The following is a 14555-nucleotide window of genomic DNA, read 5'->3' on the forward strand; positions in this document are numbered from 1 at the left end:
TTCGATTGTGTTTTGTTATTTAGAACATTGGTTCCTTTGATATAACCGTACTACACCTTTTACAGGTAACTCAATTGTTTGATTATTGAGACTGAAACCCAACTGGTCTTGAACAGCATTAATTATCCAGTCTTTACACATATGTCTTCTAGCAAACTTTAAGCTCAATATCCATGACCACGAAAATCCAAAAACATAATATGTAAACAGTTTATTTCTGTTGTGGTATATTGCACATGCAGGATGTCCAGAACATGTTGCCAAATTATCTATAAAACTTCAAAAACTTCAGAACCCACATGTGTTTTCAATAAAATATCTATCACTACGAGAATGTTTTTTTCCAAATTAAAATCAGTCGCCAAATGTTTTTAAAATGTTCAGTTAGCCAATTTGGAGAGTGACAGAGCTTGTTATCTATAGGTTTTTACAAACTTACTGTTTATACAGTCAAAAACTAAAACTATATATATACTGGTGTACTATGAGTGATACAGTACTTTCCGATGGTTCTTTTCTGTTCTGTTTCTCATGTTGGTCCACCAAACTAATGAACTACTTCCAAAGTTTTCTTTAGGAAATTTTCTTAACAAATTATGTGAGAGTTTACTCGTTCTACTGTATTAGGTTTTGATTGGTGTGAATGGTCTGTGTGAATGTTTCACTTTAAACAAGTTCTTGTCAGCTGTGCTGAGTTTGTGTGTGTGGTATGTGAGTTTGTGTATCCGAGTTTGTGTATGTGGTATGTGAGTTTGTGTATCTGAGTTTGTGTGTGTGGTATGTGAGTTTGTGTATCTGAGTTTTTGTGTGTGTGGTATGTGAGTTTGTGTGTATGGTATGTGAGTTTGTGTATCTGAGTTTGTGTATGTGACGTGTTAGTATATATGTGAGTTTGTGTATCTGAGTTTATATGTGTGGTATGTGAGTTTGTGTATCTGAGTTTATATGTGTGGTATGTGTATCTGAGTTTATATGTGTGGTATGTGAGTTTGCTTATCTGAGTTTGTGTGTGTGGTATGTGAGTTTGTGTATCTGAGTTTGTGTGTGTGGTATGTGAGTGTGTATCTGAGTTTGTGTGTGTGGTATGTGAGTTTGTGTATCTGAGTTTGTGTATGTGACGTGTTAGTATATATGTGAGTTTGTGTATCAGATTTTATGTGTGGTATGTGAGTTTGTGTATCTGAGTTTATATGTGTGGTATGTGAGTTTGTGTATCCGAGTTTGTGTATGTGGTATGTCAGTTTGTGTATCTGAGTTTGTGTGTGTGGTATGTGAGTTTGTGTATCTGAGTTTGTGTGTGTGGTATGTGAGTTTGTGTGTATGGTATGTGAGTTTGTGTATCTGAGTTTGTGTATGTGACGTGTTAGTATATATGTGAGTTTGTGTATCTGAGTTTATATGTGTGGTATGTGAGTTTGTGTATCTGAGTTTATATGTGTGGTATGTGTATCTGAGTTTATATGTGTGGTATGTGAGTTTGCTTATCTGAGTTTGTGTGTGTGGTATGTGAGTTTGTGTATCTGAGTTTGTGTGTGTGGTATGTGAGTTTGCTTATCTGATTTTGTGTGTGTGTGGTATGTGAGTTTGTGTATCTTTGTGTGTGTGACGCGTGAGTATATGTCAGTTTGTGTATCTGACTGTGTGTGTGACGCGTGAGTATGTCAGTTTGTGTATCTGACTGTGTGTGTGACACGTGAGTATATGTCAGTTTGTGTATCTGACTTTGTGTATGTAAGTTTGTATGTGTGATTTTTGTATGTGATCACATGTTGTACGAGTTTGTGTCTGCTAGTTTGTATGTGAGATTGTACATACATGCTTGTACATGCGAGTTAATGCATCTGATTTCGTATGTAGCCACATGCTGAATGACTGTTTTGTTTTAGTGTTACTTCTGGCTGTGATGGTTAAGTAGGTGGTTTTTTGTGTGTGGTTTTTTTACATGCCTTTAATTGATTTAAATGTATATATTGTGTTAATTTTGTATTTATTCATAATATTTAGTGCTTTTTTAAGTTCACTTTATATGTTGTTTGCTTCTGAATGAATTCAGACTTATTTTAACGCAAGTCAAGCCTGTTAAACAGCAACCTATTAGAGTATTATAAAAAGATCTTGAAATGTTTGTCTACTAAATACAAGTACATCTGTACTGTATTTGGGAGAATAAAAAGATAACCTTTGAAAACAGGTTTTTGCATAATCAAAGTGGATGCCATAGAGTTTGTAATATCACACCTATAAGTTGTATCCAAATATCTTTGTCACCTTAAAACAGGTACGCACATCAGAGATATATTTGATTATTAAAATAGTAACTAAGTAATAGAACAAAGTGGTCATGTTAATGTAAGCATCAAAACAAGCCTACTACCTGGTGAGCCATGTGCAGATTACCATAAATTACAGGTCTGGTAACCTAGGTTACGACACATTTATCAAGTATTCATTTTCCATTATCATTCCTTCACAATTGTCAAACATGCTGATGCTATATTATTAGTCCTCTACCGGTCCAACATTAAGGGACTATAGGTTTCATCGTTGCCATCTGTCTGTCTGTCCATCCGTCTGTACCACATAGTTTTGTGGACGTTTTTTTTTTTACACAATGTCTCAAGATATTGAGCTGAAATTTTGTGTATTGCTTTATCAGATCAAATTTGACAGTTATGGCCCTTGGATTTAGGAGATATGAAAGATTGTTGGGCCCGGTAGAGGACATGTATTGCTTTAGCAGTACTCAGAATGCTTGTTCATTCATATCACTGTTCTCATTCTACCGATACAGCTGTGTGTAATTTAGGTGGCGGTGTTTTTGTTATAAACATTGTGGAGAAAGGAGTACGGTTCTCGACTTTGATAACCTTAAAACCATTTTGATTTATTTCAATGGTTGTCATTGTTTGGTTATACAACCAGTTTGGTTATAAAAAGACACATACAACAACCACCTCTATACAAACATGTAAAAGGCACTAATGGAATATATTTCAATGCGTGTGTATGAAGTGCCCCTGCTTTTAAAAAGCCTTACGGGTTTTCTTAAAACAGTTTTACATTAGTTCAAGATGTTAATGGTCATGTTTGCAGCTAGTTACCAAAATTATACTTGTTTTAACAACATTATTTGTTTGCCATTCATTGTAGAACTTACAGTTTTAACTTATTTAATGCATTGATGTTCTTTGTGAATTTTTTTTTTTTTCTGAAACGTTTTAAATATAGAACTTCTTGTTTAATTACCAAACTAATTATGGTTTATATTATGGTGCTGGATAAATGTAGTCTTTATTACCTTTTTAATTTCTGTGTGCAATACTTTGAATGTAATATTTCTATAAATTAAAGTTAACAGTATCTCTTAATTGTTATTGGATTCTTTTTTAAGGTATGTACATTTGTATTTTGTTCAGTTTTTTAGTGGGTAATAGTCAATGCTTTAGATTGCATCGAAGTTGAGGCGATAGACATGGTGCCCAAAATAATCACACCCAAATTAACCACAAACATGCTGACCTCAAAACATTTCACCTTAAAACTACTGAAATGTTAATTAGATTAAAATAACTTGAAAGGCATAAATTTGTGAATATTGTTAACTCTCCAGCAGCTGTTAATCACAGTACTGAACTAAAACAACCTTCACTCAGAAAAGACAAGTCTCCATTGTGTCTAAATTACTGAGATCTAAAGCCCTGAAAGTAACCGATATTCACCTGTGCATTATCACTGGTAGATCCACCAAATGTCATAACTAGACCGAACAGGTATGTGTGTGTGTATGGAGACCAGAAACAGACACAAAATTAAAACAAAAAAACATCCAAAACTCATCTAGTTTCATATATTTTATTTATTTTTATGAATATAAATATATTTTAACAATTTAAAATAAAATAAAATGGATTAATGTTGTAATATATTAAGATGTATGTGGAAAGGTTTTTGATAAATCCCACATTCCAAAACTGCATGGTTTGTGAATAAAATAGTATGAACTAGTATGTCAGGTCTACAAGTCTGTATGCTATTTGATAAAGATTTACAGTGTACTCTGTCTGAACTGGCATTTGTGTAATCCTGATTTCTTGGATGAAAATGGTCTAAATGGACACCCTGTGTATACCAGCACATTTCGTCCAGTTTAGACCAGAGTCCACTTTACATGACAAGTTTATGATGTGTGATGGTACAGTTATTAGATTATTTTATCAAAAAGTTTCTTTATCTTTGTAGAATGGTAATTATGGTATGGTATTAAGAATTAATATGGAACTTATACTGACAGTAAGGCAGTTATTATCAATATATCTTCATGGTGTCATTGTGTTTTGAAGCAGGAAAGGATAATTTAATTGTTCTCTTTAAGTTTCCTTAGGAATATGTTTTCATTTACCATGAACCACAATTTTGTTTCATTGTAAATATGTTCAACCTACTATAGACCAGTTTTGTTGTTAATACAAATAATTTAAATCTACCTACCTCGATACCCCCAACACTTGTTGCATTATAATACATTAAAGCTATTAAAATGTACACTACATATCACAGGTATAAAATCACAGTCTTAACAAATCATGGCATCTTTGTCCAGGACTAAACAGTTGATTCTGTCTTGTCAGTGTAAAATGTAAGCGTTTTGATGCAGAAGAACAATATTTATTAGCTTGTTCCTGAACAAATAACAATGATAAAGAGTATTTCAGTAAAGTGAGCAGATAGTTTTAAATATATATTGTGAGTTTTGGTGCATATTGAAGGCATTGTCGTATCATGCCTGACCCAAATGGATTGATAAAACTTTCCTTACAAGTACCTTGTACAGTGAAACCCATCTAAACCGGACACCTTTGGGACCAAGACAAATGTCTGGTTTTAAGAGGGATCCTGTTCAGAGAGGTTAAGTTCTGTCCTGGTTTTTAAAAAGGGACCCTGTAAAGTGTCCGGTTTTAGGGAATTCCAGTTTACAGAGGGTCCAGTCTTGAGAGGTTTCACTGTATACATGGGTGTATATATATATATATTTCTAGGTATTAATCATATCTCACTTATTACATTATTTTTGATAAATAATTGATTTATGACTATCCATTAATGAGAAATAACCCGTATTTGACCGGAAATAAGCCCAGGGGGGCCAAGACAACTCATTGTAAGCTTAGCATAGGGTGGGCTTATTCCCAGACAAGGGGCCAGTTTTGTTGGAAAAAAAACTAATAATTAAAATAAATAATAATTAAATGAACTAGGAAGAAAATGAAAAACGTCCAGTAGCACATCTATTAATTAGTGTTCCATTTGTTATTAATTAAATTGGGTTTTTTACTAGTATCTAATTATCAGAAACACACCTTCTATGTTACAATTACTTACCAGTGCTGTTTATTTACATTCAAAATTTAATGCTGAGAAGACTTAAAACAACAAACTCAATAGCGTATACACACGTTTCTGACAGGCAGCCAGCTTACACTATTTTTAGAATTGTCAATCTAGGCCATTGTTCTTAGCCAATCAGAATAAGGTATTTGTCTAATTAGCATTAACTGCGGACCCAGTGTGGTGGTAAAAATAGACATTGGTTTTAGTTCAGACTTGGGTGTGGGTACTTCAAAGAAATGCTGCAGGCATGAAATTGAAAACAATGTTACACACTGTTACTGTTAAGACTACTAAATCTCACTGGGGGTAAAATATTGTGTTACATTTGTGTTTAATTATCCGCAGGAGGTACGACCTTTTAAATGAACTTTGAGCAAACTTGCAGTTTTTTTGTGTTAGTTGGGGGTGGGCATATTTACCAATCCCCGGCCTAATTTCTTAAATGCTATCAAAACGGAGGGGGGGGGGGGGGGGGGGAGAGGGGGGGGAGAGAGGGGGGGGGGGGCTTATTCAAAGACATGGGCTAATTTCCGGTCAAATACGGTAATAACTGTTATTTTATCTACCACTGAAGTCTGAATCATATTGTTAACAACTATAATAAATCACTCTCCTACCTTTAATTACAGTTATATATCCCTGACATTTTGTCGAGACACAAATAGTGAAAAAGCCATTACAATATCACAGCTTTCACATACTGTATCATAACCGTGCCACCTATATCAATCTCACTAAGATCTCCTTGGACAAAAAGCATGAAATTTTTTGCTGGCTGCCATTTTGCATTTGTTTGGACTTCAGCTATTTATCCAGAATGACTTGGTAGTGAGCATTAGTTAAAGAGGAATGTACTCGCACTGTACATTCCAGTATCATAGCCTATGTGATTCTGCCTTTAGTGGGTCAACAGCTGTATGACAATGCCTTTAATAATAGCTGAGTAAGCCTATATAATTTCATTAATTTACTTTAGCATGGTGAAAGGTATATGTATGTTCCCTTTATCATACATTACCTTTTTGTTTTGATCATCCATTACTATTGTTGGGATCCCTGCACTTATCTTGTATTACAAGGTAAGCATATGTCACTAATACCCTGTTAAATAACTGCCAATCTTTAGGTAAGCAATAAGTCAGTATATCAAGGGGATATGAATTTTGTCCCAGATTTCAATAATCCTGGTAGAGTTGGCACATTCACCAACTACATAAAGGGACATAAATTTTGTCCCCGATTTTTCAGTCTTGGTTGAATTATCACATTCACTACTTAAATCAAAGGGAAATATTAAATCTGTCCCCTGATTTAAAAACTCCTGGTAGAATGATCACATTCACTATTTATATCAAAGGGATGTAAGTCTAGTCCCTAATTTGTTTGTCTTGGTAGAGTTATCACATTCATTATTTATATCAAAAGGACACAAGTCTGGTCCCAGATGTTATTGGCACAATAACTTGACTGAATAATATTGCCATTGAATTTGTTTTACACATATTGATAATCCAGCAATGTTTTTTGTTTGCAATCTTGACTGTATTATAAGATGATCTTTTCAAATCAGAATTCATTTGAACACTCAACTCCACATCAATGTGGTCATTTGCATAATTATGAACAGCCATTTTCAATTAAATCTGTTTACTAAAATGACTTTGGAATCTTCTCAGTTTTCAGTTTAAAGCAAAGCTTCATCTTTTTTAAAATTTGAAGTATTCCCTGAATATATCACAGTCGAAGAACTTGATAGAATCCTGCCATTCCTCCATTGTTAATTTGGTGTCTGCTAATTCTCCATGTAACTGTCAGTTTGCTTGTTTAGATGTCTGCCGAGCTGGGCCGTAACCACGTTTCGTCAGTCAGTGTGTCTGCCGAGGAGGCCCTGTTGTGAGAACACATTGATAATACATCAGGTCAAGTTAATGGAATAATGACACACAGTCAACACTAACATAAATGTGAAATTTAGATGACACAACCATTTTCATTACTTCATAAAAAAAAATCTTTAAAAAAAAAATCAATTGAGAAAGAGTTATTATATTGCCCGACAGTTTATGATGTGATATTTTAATTTTTATTTGTTTTTTGTTTACCCAGAAAATCAGGAGACTGGTAATATTGAAATGACAGGGTTGATGCCTTTGGAATTATTACTTTTCTGTTTATTTTACCATTGTATCTTCAATCTCCTTAATTCACACTTTTATTGATCTGTCTCATCTATCACCCTCTTGCTATCATTCTGGTTATCCTAATATAAAAAAAACCTAACCCTACAATTTCAATATATATTGACCATATTCTGTCAGGTTTCTCTGATCACCTGAATCATTGTACATGGCAATCTATATTATATAAATGAAGACAAGATTTCCAATCTAGCTCATGTAAGTATGGGCAGATAAGATTTAGCACAGAAAGATGCATTGTTGTCTGTGTCAGCTAATTTGGCCATTTCTACATTTTGTAGTTTATTTTACATTTGAAAAACAATTAGTTGATAAAAAATGCCACTAAGATGAAGAAATAAACAATGACATTGTTATACAAGTATTTGCACTTGCCTGTGACTTCTTAGATGTAATTTGTAGTTGTCAAGCACTGAGTCGGGATCTGTTGCGAAAATGAAATAAACATACTTTTTTTAAAGTGTAACGTACATATAAATCATGTTTAATATAGTTTTAAAACATGTCTGATAAATTCAATATATAACTAGCAGTTTAATATGAGAGTCAGACATATCAAAGTAATGGAATTCGTTGGAGACAACACAAAAAAGAAGACAAAAGAAAGAAAAACACTGAAAAACCTATGTTGAATACCAAACTGTTTATAAGCATAACTAAACACCAATCAAGAAATAAATGTTTTTAATTAATATCTTTAATACATTTTACTTATTGAAAATCATCGTTTTAATCATGAAAAACAAATTTGCTATGCTAACTACCTGTCGAGAGTCCTCGCATCCTGCCTCTAGGATTCTCGCAGTCTAAACTTCCTGTTGTATATACACGACTTCGCACCTAGAAACATATTTATATTCATCAAATACGTATGAAATTACAAATAGATTCATGTTAATCAACAGAAATACAAATAAAATTTATAAAAAAGAACACTCCAATTAACATGAAATGGTCATTTTGTTTTGTATTGCATGTGATTAACACAATTTTAATTCGAACCTCAAGTTGTATTTTTAATTTTATTATTTTCATCAAAAAATGTATACTTACAGGTACATGTATTTTACTAAATTATATTCATATGTTTCAAAATTTGTTTTAAACAATGAACTAGAACCTAGCACAAGCAACTAGTGTAACTGCAGCATTAATATATTTTGGTGATAGGTACTAGTATTTCATATAAAAAGATGAAACAAAACAATTCATAGGTTTGCTCACATATTTTCTGCCAAATGGAGTAATTTCCCTGTCCAGCCAAACGGGTTGCGTGAAAAAGTACTTTTTATATATAATATCCCTTTCTTTGTCTGTGAAAAAAGAAATAAAGATTACATGTACATGTATAGTGTAATAGTCGTAATATTATGATTAAATTGCAATACTCATTTTGCCAAGACAAAATACATATTCTATAACCTGCAGTTGCTGGTGTGTTTCCTTGACTGAAAAAGATACACCAGGTGAATATGACAAGTATGACCAACTAATACTGAATGGGAGCAAGGTTAAATATCCTGTTTATGGAAGAAGTTTGTTTTGTTTAACGACACCACTTGAGCACATTGATTTATTCATCACCGGTTATTGGATGTCAAACACATGGTCATTTTGACAGTCATAGAGGAAACACGCTTCATGTTTTTCATTGGTAGCAAGGGATCTTTTATATGCACCATCCTACAGACAGGATAGCACATACCACAGCCTTTGATATACCAGTGGTGGTGCCCTGGCTGGGACGAGAAATAACCCAATGGGCCCACTGACGGGGATCGATCCTAGACCGACCACGCATCAAGGGAACCTATTTATGGATTAACTTGTAAGACAATGTTTATGGTTGTACTTCTAAATAACTTTAGTGAGAGAGGGACACAAAAAAAATAATTAATGTCTCCAGCTACATAACAAAGACATGTTTACATTAAAGAGACACTTTTTTATTTTCAAATGGGGTGGGGGGAGGGGCAGTTGACCCATGCATTTGGCAACCAAATCTAAAATCTGTGATAGTTTACTTAATTCCACAACCTACAAAAATTGAAAAACTGTTATAACCTGTTTTTGCATTACGTAGTTCCTCAAGAGCTTGTTCCTGTAATTTCAACAGCGCCCCCTGTTGCCACTCCAACTTCTTGTTTGTGTATGGTACATCTGGGAAAATGCTGCGAAACTCACGTCTAGATTCATGATCTGAAATTATAAACACATAGTTAAAACAGGTTTTATAATAACCATAACTGAATTATTAAATTCAACAACAGTAGAATCTCGCTGGGTCGAAGTCGGAAGGGTCAAATACACTGCAACGCTCGAACCAAAAAAGTAAGTCCCAAGTTACACATTGACTAATTGGATAGGTCGAACTACCGGATGGGTCAAACACTTTCTCAAGCACCAACGGGGTTCGAGCCAATGGGATTCCACTGTATTTTTTCCAACAAATAAAAGATGAGTTTTAGTAGTGCATATCTAATCAATTCTTATACTACACTAAACATTTTAAAATGATTACCTTTGTGTTTTAGTGATGTGAACACATGCACATTTTCAGGATTTGCATTATCTGGGGTTGGTGGAGTTACAGGTATTGGTCTGAAAGGCAATTATAATACAATATAATACAACATTGTGCAATGGATACTGTATAAACAACAATGGGTTTATTCATAAAATACATGTATATTGTTTTCCACCTGCCCTTTTTAATATTGCATTCTGTATTACACACTAGGACCAGTTTTCTCTGATGCATCCTATGACCTTCCTCAAAATGTTAAATAATAGTTACCTTCCCCGTCCCCCGAGTTTTCTGCTATTGTAACAACGGCATTTTTTATGACTAAAATTACATATGAAATGCATTTTCTTGTTTAGAATATCGGTGTCTGTATGTATTAAGGTGTTTTAGGCCAGGGCCCGTTCCACAATGAGTAGCCCATGAAGTGGCGACAGTGGATTTCTCCTCTCAATATCTGTGTGGTCCTTAATCATATGTCTGACACCATATAACCGAAAATAAAATGTGTTGAGTGCAACATTAAATAAAACATTTCCTTCCTAATAGAGTCTGAGACACTAATGTCATAACAACGCCATACAGATTGTATGCATGTGACATCATTAGACACTGAGTCTGAGACACTAATGTCATGACAACGCCATACAGATTGTATGCATGTGACATCATTAGACACTGAGTCTGAGACACTAATGTCATGACAACGCCATACAGATTGTATGCATGTGACATCATTAGACACTGAGTCTGAGACACTAATGTCATGACAACGCCATACAGATTGTATGCATGTGACACCATTAGACATTGAGTCTGGACTCAAAACGTTTTATAAGCACAGGCCCTGATTACTTTAATTTTTCTATAAACAGGCTAGATTTTACCTCCAAATTTCATATGTATGGAAAAAAAATATATATACTAGAAAGTGAAATGAATTTTTAGCTACTAAAAACATTGGATAACTAGAAATGCATTGAATATCCAGATATTGATGTCCCAAACAAGAAAATGTTCAGTGAAAACTGTCAAAACCGGACACTATATAAACCGGGATTCTTTCAAAACAGGACGTTATACAGAGTCCTTTTTTAAATATCTGTGCAGAAGAGACCAGATACGTCTTAAAACCAGACTTTTACTTGGTCCATAGCATGTCCGATTTAGAGAAGTTTCCCTGTATTTAACATTGTATTTCAGTTGTTAAAAAGGCTGTGTTGGTCAGAAATATTTTACAATGGCAGCAAACTCGGAACAGTTCCTGTAAAACAATTTAGCTGTAAAAACTCATTAAAAGAAGAAAGAAAATCAACATAATATTTTTTTTTAATACTATATACACACACATTTCATAACTTTCATACTTACTGTGCTTGTTTCTTTTCTTTTTTAATAACCCGGATATCTAAATTTTCTTTTTGAATCTGGTAAGAAAAAATACATTAATATCAGTCATTATTAACTCAAAAATGAAATCCGTGTTGCACTGAATTTTAATTTTTAGCAGACTTCACAACTTTAATTAAAATGGAACAAAGGTAAGAGTAAAATTTAACATTACTGGTATAATAATGTTAAAAGTTTACCCTAGGATTACCTTTTGGGAGTCTTTATCAGAGGAAGAGATATAAGAGTAAATTCATCCAGGTTAATTTTGGCTATATAAATATAACCCACAAAATGTGCAAATTGTACAACTGATCTCTGTAGCCTAGTGGTTAAATCCTTGGCCTTAATATAAGGCTGATAGGTACTGGTTTGCACCCAGAAGGAATTTTAATGGCTCCATAGGGAAATTTCAACATATCAATTTCCTGTTCCTATATGGGAAGTTTCATAAAAATCAGATGAAGTTGGTAGAGCGGTAACATGTCAAGTATGTACATACGTATGGGCAAAACGATACTTCCCGTGGATGACTCATTACAAGGGAATAATAATCTTAAGGTAATGAGAAAACACAAAAAGTCCACAGAATTAAATGCCTCGGTTACCACAAACTGTATCAGTGTAGCTGACAACTGCTTCCATAGATGTTCATCTCAATGAATGTGAACAAAAACCAACAACATTCTAATGAAAATACACTTTAAATGAACTATCCCGAATTTGCTACATTCTTAGATGTTTTTCAACTAATAATATTTTGTAAAGTCTAGTGAGAATTAACTTGTGAGGAATAGAGCTGAATGCAAAACTTTAATGTTGAGGTAAACGCAAAATTTGACACTGTGGCAGCTAGCTCTGTCAGAAAAGTAATACATTTAATATTATATTTATCTTTTTACTTCGTAAAAGCAAGACGAAACAACACCCCAAAAAACAATGTCCACTGTGTTTTTAAATTCAAGCTTATACCCAGTAAAATGACAAACCGGTTTTCTGTTCATCAAGAGTTCCTCAATGAGTCGTCTTTCATCCCTGAGTCGTCTTCTGTAGAGATCCATTTCATCCAGCAACTTATTTCTGTCATCTGATCACCGAAACACGAAACTAGCTTTACTTTTTAATACATGTATATCATATAAAAACATAAAAAATAAAAATTTGTACATGAACTAGTTTCACTTTTTAATACATGTACATCATATATAAACAGCTAAAACGTAAAACCTGTACATGATACTAGCTTTGCTCTTAATACATGTACATCACACACAAACAGATAACCTGTAAAACCTCTAGTAAGCATCCATCTCTGTAATCAGGATTTTTAGAATACCATTATCTCCTTAAACGTTATTAGCACATAAAACAACCAAACATCTTAAAGATTTCTTCACAAGAATGGTAGAAAGTATAACGCTGCTTAACGTACATAACCACCTGCAATGGTTTGACTGTTATTAAGATGTAAAGTGAGACGTTTTGAAAACAACTGGTAATTATACAAACAAAATATATGAATTTCCAGTTAATACTATACTGAATAGAATTAATTAAGGTACAGCAGATTTATTGCAGATTATGTTAACTTTCATGTAGGTATCATAAGTAAACTGTGTCCTATCCTTTTCAGTGTGATGGAACAAGGTAATTTTGGCGGAGGTTCCATTGTCACATGTGTCAAAAAAGAAAATGTACTGGTCCTTAATGTATTTTATATTAATTGACAATAATTCTATATTTGAGAATTTGGTCATGTCATTACAATGGTATCTATAAAATGTTTCTTTCTTTTGATATTATACACAAATATTTTGTTTCTTTTATTATTTTGGCAAAGTTGTTATATTTACAACAATTATACTTACTTTGAGGCTGTACTATAATAGGTATACTCCGTGGCTGAAATGGAAGACAACGTCTGTATATATATTGAGATTGTTGAGATTTCTATAAGAGATGGTGTTCTGTGACGCATGTATAAAACAACTTTATTAATTTAGTATTAAGCTAGATTAATTATCATTATAAACAATGATATTGGCCAGCAGATGGCTGGAGATGGTATCAGAAGAACGTTTCACTTTTTAAAGGTAAAATTGAATGTTAAAGCCGCACACCCTAGTTCCATCCAGCGAAAATAAATTATAATTTGGTTAATCTACAAACCTGTAACACACTTTGATCACGTTTTTATCAAATGGAGTGAAAAAGCAGGTTTTACATCGATAAATACCATGGGAATCCCCATGTCCCAATTGCTTGAAATAATTTTGAAAGTTAGTATTCTGATGTCACCGGTAGATGTCGCTCGAAGCACAACAATGCCTACGTCACGACAAATTTCACAGACTTGGGGTGCGTTCGTTTCACCTCTCCTGGACATGTTCCAACTGTTCTGTCCTGGTTGTATCCCCTCTCCAGATATCGTAAGACTTAGCAAAATTATTGGTTTTAAGGGTTTGTAACGTTTTGTATTGAGACACTTACTTATCTGAACTTTATTGTTACTGAAAATGTTCACGAACTGTGAAGAAAAATCTCACAAATGAACAACAACAAATCGGATGTTGAGTGCGCGAACCGTGCACGAGAAAACAAACCGAACTAAAACGATAACGGTCACGTGATATACCAACGTCTGTGACATTGAAATGGAAATATCCCCTCTAAAAATAGATTGGACCTCGCTTGCTTAACGGTTTTTTCTCAACAACACATCTTGTGAAAAAATGAAAAAAATGCATTTCGTGGTTTTACAAACATCAGGATTACCAAAAAGCACTTCAGGTGAATGGAAATGTGTATTCTAAATAATAAAATGTAAGTAAAGTGCTATTTTATTTGTGAAAAATGGGGTTTAATAGCGAAAAACAACGCCGTAATGGTTAACAAATAGCCGTAACTAGGGTGTGTCCCTTTAAAGAAGGCTCGTTTTTCCTTTTGTTTTGACGAAACATAATTTTAATAACATTCTTAGTTCACACATGGGCTGTCACCTTTAGTTGATATTATTTGCATGTAGATCTTTTCCTAAAGCATCATGATGTCATACA

General features: G+C 33.7%; 1 protein-coding gene across 3 annotated transcripts in view; it reads right to left on the reverse strand.

Annotated features, from left to right (window-relative positions):
- Positions 1-5852: 5852 nt before the first annotated feature.
- The window catches only part of LOC121375807, a 49539-nt gene continuing 40836 nt past the window's right edge, over positions 5853-14555 (reverse strand). For all 3 annotated transcript variants that reach the window (XM_041503465.1, XM_041503464.1, XM_041503463.1), the window contains 9 exons: positions 13368-13401; positions 12489-12586; positions 11482-11537; positions 10108-10187; positions 9651-9785; positions 8811-8899; positions 8351-8426; positions 7962-8010; positions 5853-7276 (listed from right to left, as the gene is read on the reverse strand). In XM_041503465.1, the coding sequence (XP_041359399.1) occupies positions 7213-7276; positions 7962-8010; positions 8351-8426; positions 8811-8899; positions 9651-9785; positions 10108-10187; positions 11482-11537; positions 12489-12586; positions 13368-13401 (681 nt within the window). In that variant the 3' untranslated portion in view covers positions 5853-7212. The remainder of the gene's footprint in view (positions 7277-7961; positions 8011-8350; positions 8427-8810; positions 8900-9650; positions 9786-10107; positions 10188-11481; positions 11538-12488; positions 12587-13367; positions 13402-14555) is intronic.

This window comes from Gigantopelta aegis, chromosome 6, assembly GCF_016097555.1.
Source record: "Gigantopelta aegis isolate Gae_Host chromosome 6, Gae_host_genome, whole genome shotgun sequence".
Taxonomy (NCBI): domain Eukaryota; kingdom Metazoa; phylum Mollusca; class Gastropoda; order Neomphalida; family Peltospiridae; genus Gigantopelta; species Gigantopelta aegis.